This window comes from Limulus polyphemus, unplaced genomic scaffold, assembly GCF_000517525.1.
Source record: "Limulus polyphemus unplaced genomic scaffold, Limulus_polyphemus-2.1.2 Scaffold856, whole genome shotgun sequence".
NCBI lineage: Eukaryota > Metazoa > Arthropoda > Merostomata > Xiphosura > Limulidae > Limulus > Limulus polyphemus.
The window spans coordinates 325,898-331,038 of NW_013666466.1; the positions used below are offsets into that span (position 1 = coordinate 325,898).

At 32.5% G+C, this 5,141-nt stretch overlaps 1 protein-coding gene across 2 annotated transcripts in view; it reads left to right on the forward strand.

The window, feature by feature from the left end:
- The first annotated feature begins 2,034 nt into the window (after window positions 1-2,034).
- LOC106460888 (integrin-linked kinase-associated serine/threonine phosphatase 2C-like) overlaps window positions 2,035-5,141 on the forward strand; it is a 59,818-nt gene continuing 56,711 nt past the window's right edge. For both annotated transcript variants that reach the window (XM_022387691.1, XM_022387692.1), the window contains exon 1: window positions 2,035-2,174. In XM_022387691.1, coding sequence (XP_022243399.1) covers window positions 2,144-2,174 — 31 coding nt within the window. In that variant the 5' untranslated portion in view covers window positions 2,035-2,143. The remainder of the gene's footprint in view (window positions 2,175-5,141) is intronic.

Sequence of the window (5,141 nt, forward strand, 5' to 3'; positions counted from 1 at the left end):
TGTGCCTTTCTTTATCTCCTACTGTTGTTTCCTATCTTTCATTTCTCTGCTCCAATCCAATATTTATTGTTTTGTAGCGTGGTTGCATATATTAACTGCGTTACTGAACATAAAAAAATTGGCACTTAACTTTTTCACTCCATGCCATTTTACAAAGAGAAAGGACTGACCGATATCGAGAACAACTAAATGGAAATACAAACAAAACACTGAAGCTCTATTGCTCTGACCCCTAGGTGTCACAGCGGTATGTCTGCGGACTTACAACGCTAGAACCCGGGTTTCGATACCCGTGGTGGGCAGAGCACAGATAGCCCATTGTGTAGCTTTGTGCTTAATTACAAATAAACAATCTATTGCTCTAATAATTGTAAATCAAAATAAGAATCCACATTTTCTTAACAGGCATATAAATTTACCATAATCTATTCCAGCTTCTTAATGGTGCATTTAACTCGCAGAAAAATGGGTATGTGTTTAATCATACGCAGTTTTATGCGTATTCGGGTTCAACCAGAATTGAGAAAAAAAAAAACATATAGAGAGGATGGTGCCTTTAGTAATATTTTGAGGGTGTTTAACCCTTCTGTCCCCCATGGAAAAGTTGAAACGTTTTTCTTTGTTTTTTTGTTTTTTTTTAATTTCGCGCAAAGCTACACGAGGTCTATCTGCGCTAGCCATCCCTAATTTAACAATGAAAGACTATAGGGAAGGCAGCTAGTCATCACCACCCACCGCCAACTCTTGACGGGATTGACCGTCACATTATAACGCCCTCGCGGCTGAAAGGGTAAGCATGTTTGGTGTAACGGGGATTCGAGTGCCCTAACCACTTGGCCATGCCGGGCCAATTTGAAACACCACCACTGATGAATAGACGTAGGCAAATGTTGCATATTATTCTCGGCATTGGATTTTTTTTTTATTGCTCTTCGGTGTTCTGCATCGTAAAAGCAACACGTAAGGATTTGAGCTCACCTATTTGTTTATGTTAGTGGTAAACGTTGTTTCTGGGGCGTTTTCATAAGTGACAAAATATTATCAACAAAGAAATCATAAAATCTACTTTTAATTATAAAATAAAGAATGGTTGTTAAGATGCAAGAACTTATTAATTAACTATTAAGTTTTGGTTGAAGTTTACTCATTAAGAAAGCTCCTGCTGCCTCACATCTGCTGCCAAAAAGAAGGCGGAGCTTTAGAACCAGCGCCACTAATATAGGGATATACGTGTCCGCCTGTCTGTCTCAGCGTAGAGTATATTAAGTCTATGTATTCAAAGCTATACAAAACTATCCTGGATATCCCAAGTTTTTATGATTTTTATATTACATTCCTGATGTTTTTCTGTGACCTATGTTAATCTGAGGGAGTTTTGAAAGTACAAATAATGTTTCAGAACATGTATTTAACAGTACATACTGGAACTTCTAGATTGTACACCCTCTAGTGGTAAACGACATTGGGGCTTCGGTTTGTTTCCTTCTTATAATAAATTCATGTTTTTGTCGTAGTTTTGAAAGAATAAAAAATTATATTTTGAATAGTACATAACATTTTCTCCTTTGTGATTTCAATATCCGTATTATGGTGCTAAGTTCAGTGGTCTGTGTGATAGGTTGTACTGTTACAGGGGTTAACTTCAAACATTTATTTTAGGCAGTAATTTTCATTCATTTCCTCTGAGCTTTGTTGGCTATATGTATATGTGGAAAATGAAAAGTAAATTATTTATAGTGACGCTTATCGTTTGTGTACAATGCAACATTTCTAACAGTGCGAATCGAACCTCATTTTGAAGTAATCTATTGTTTTGCAAATTAGATGTGACACGGAAAATAAAAATTTTAATGCTTCATTTTAAAAGTCATGATAAAAATAAAGAAAAAACTGTGTAAAATCGTTGATACTGTCTTTCTGTTTTTAGACTTGTTAGTAAGAAAATTTAAATTATTATATTTGCACTTTACATTTCGGGTTTTCTTATTATTAAGCGTTGTCGTGCATAATACAACTGTAATTGTTAAGCCTCGGCTACTTCTTTGAGTTAGGCGCTACGAGTAATAGAACTAGTACTACCTGGATTGTTGATGTGGTGTAACTTGCATTTTATGTTCAGTTTAAATTTTGCATATTTCTCATCATGGATTTATTTGGCGACCTACCAGAACCTAGTGAGATGTTTTATTGATTAAATTATTTTAAATTAAAGTTTGAGACCTTCGGCCCTGTGCTACTGACACCGTTTAATTTTATTATATTTATAACAAGCTATGATATTGATAATATAATTTATACTGTTAGTGTTACTGTTACTAGTGTTAAACTTACAGTGTTAAATTATATTATCATATGTTTCAGTTTTACGTTTGTTTATTTTTCCAATTATCAAGACTTAGCTGCAAATTGAAATTTGAACATGGGATCCAAAAAAGTTACATTGTTTCTAATTTTTTTATTCAGGATTAGTTCAGATATTTACAGTTTTACACACTTTAACTTTAAGTAAGACTAAGAGCACTGCTATTAGCGTTTAAAGGAATTTTAGTAACCAGCAAACATATTCCTTATAGAAAGAAAAGAGTAGCTGCAAGTAAAAAACCAGGTTGACTCACAAAGAGTATAAGAGATAAAATTAAAGAAAAGCATGATAAATTTCAGAAATTTAAATTGACTGGTATGACATGAGATTTAGAAGATGAAGAAAGCTGGGAAACAAGAAATTAAAACATCAAAAAGGATGTATGAGAAAAGATTGGCTGAAAATGTAAAAATTAACACTAAGGATTTCTTTAAATACATTAAGGTAAACAAATTGTTAGGATAAGGGTAGGACCCTTGAGGGATTATAAAGGAAGGCTCATATCTGATAATTATTAGATGACTGGGTTATTTAATTTTGCTTTTTACTAATGAAGATTTATGCAGTATTCCACATCTTGAACAGTTAATAGATGGAAACAAGATGACTGCATTAATTCTGAGCTGGTTAAGAAAAAATTGAGAAGTTTAAAACAATGATAAGGCTCCTGGGCCAGATAATATTTTCCCAATGGTTTAGAAGGAGGTGAAAAATTTGATATATGTGCCACTTGCTGCTATTTTTTGTCAGTCCTTGAATAATGTGCAGGCACCAGAGGATTTGAAGTCAGCTAATGTAATTCATCTTATCAAGGGAGGTGATAAAAATTGTCCCAGTAATTTTAGACCCATTAGTCTTATATCAGTTGTGGGACAAATTTTGAAAAATCTGATAAAACATGATTTGCAGAGTCATTTAACAAAGTTTATAATTTTATTAGATAGTCAACATGATTTCACTAAGGGAAAATCTTGCCTTACAAATCTTTTGACATTCTTTGAAAAAGTTACTGCTTATGTAGATTGGGTTAATATTAGGTTTGTTGTATCTGGATTTTCAGAAAGAATTTGACAAGGTGCCACAAAAAAGGCTTGTAAAAACAAGTTATTGCTATAGTTGTGGGGGGGGGGATAAGTTAGCAAATTGGATAGAAGAGCGGCTGGATGGAAGAAAATGGAGAGTTGCTACAAATGAAGTTCAGTCAAATTGGATTAATGTCACAAATGGAGTACTTCAGTGCTCAGTTTTAGGACCTTTGATCTTTTTGATTTACATCAATGATATAGATGAAGTAATGGTCATTAAATTACTTAAATTTGCAGATGATACTAAGGTCTTGGGTGTTGCTAGCTGTGAAGAGGGTGCTACTGATTTACAAAAGGATTTAGATGATTTAGTGAGTTGGGCAAATAAATGGCAAATGGGTTTTAATTATAAAGAATGCATGTGGTTTATAATTTGAATTATAAGTATAATTTGGATGGGAATAACCTTAAACAGTGTGATGAAAGAAAGGAATCTTGGTGTAATAGTTGATTTACAGAAATATTGAATACAAGTCTAAAGTGGTTATAATTTTATTGTATTGGTCACTGGTTAGGCCACATTTGGAATGTTGTGTTTAGCCATGGGCTCCTTACTTCAGGAAAAACATTGAATTGTTGGAAAGGGTGTAGAGAATGGTGCCTGGGATGGAGGGGCTGTCATACAAGAAGTTGAAATCTTTCAAATTGTTTTCTCTTAAAAAAAAAGTTAAGGGTGACCTAATTGAGGTGTTTAAGATTGTAAAAGGAATTGATAGTGTTGATGCATCATCTTTTTTTCATATTTAATGATGAGAATGGTAGGACTAGAGTACCCAAATATAACCTTTGTCAGGGTAGGAGTCATCTTCAGCTAAGATAGTTTATTTTTCTAACTGGGTGGTTGGCATTTGGAATGTTGTGGAAGCATTAAATTTTAATGAGTTTAAGAGAAAACTTGATAAGTATATGAATAATATGGGCTGGCTTTAAGATTTTTTTTCAATTTATTAACTTTTCAACATGGGCTCAGTCCCTGGGACCGACCTCATAACCATTTTGTGCTTGTTATAGTTTTCATGCTATAACCTTTAAATTAGCAAGCATATATTAATGAAATTTGGCAGATTATCAGTAAAAATTACAATACTTTTTTATGCTAAATATCAAATTTTTTAAATAAGTCCTAAAGGTTTGTAAAGCAATGTTTTTCTCATGCCTTTTTTTTCTTTTCGCATACTGCTTATCCAACATGCAAAGTAATTTTCATTTTAAGATTAAAAATACTTTTATGCCTCAGAAAATTTGGGAATTTCACATGCGAAATCTTTATAGTGTCCGGATAGTTATCAAACATTTCTTAAGGAAAAACTTTATATTTTATCTGTTATTTTTAGTAATTAATCTCTGTATGGGTTTGGTAGATTTGAACCATCTCGCAACCGCCATAAAAAAAATTAGAATAGAAAAAAATAAATAGAATAGATAAATAGAAAAAATAAACATAAATTATGCCTCTTTTATTCTAGAATGAACACAAATTATAACATGAAAACATAAATGTTTAGACAAAATAGCTTAAATCTCATAAGATTATACATTTATATATATATATATATTTATTATTTTTATTATATTGACCTTTCACTTGTGCCTGGCTAACAGTACAATAAGTTACAATGACACGGCTCATGTGCACTCATGTTACTTATAACATAAAACTGAGCTTTGATCTGTACAAAGTAACTTGTCTTGGC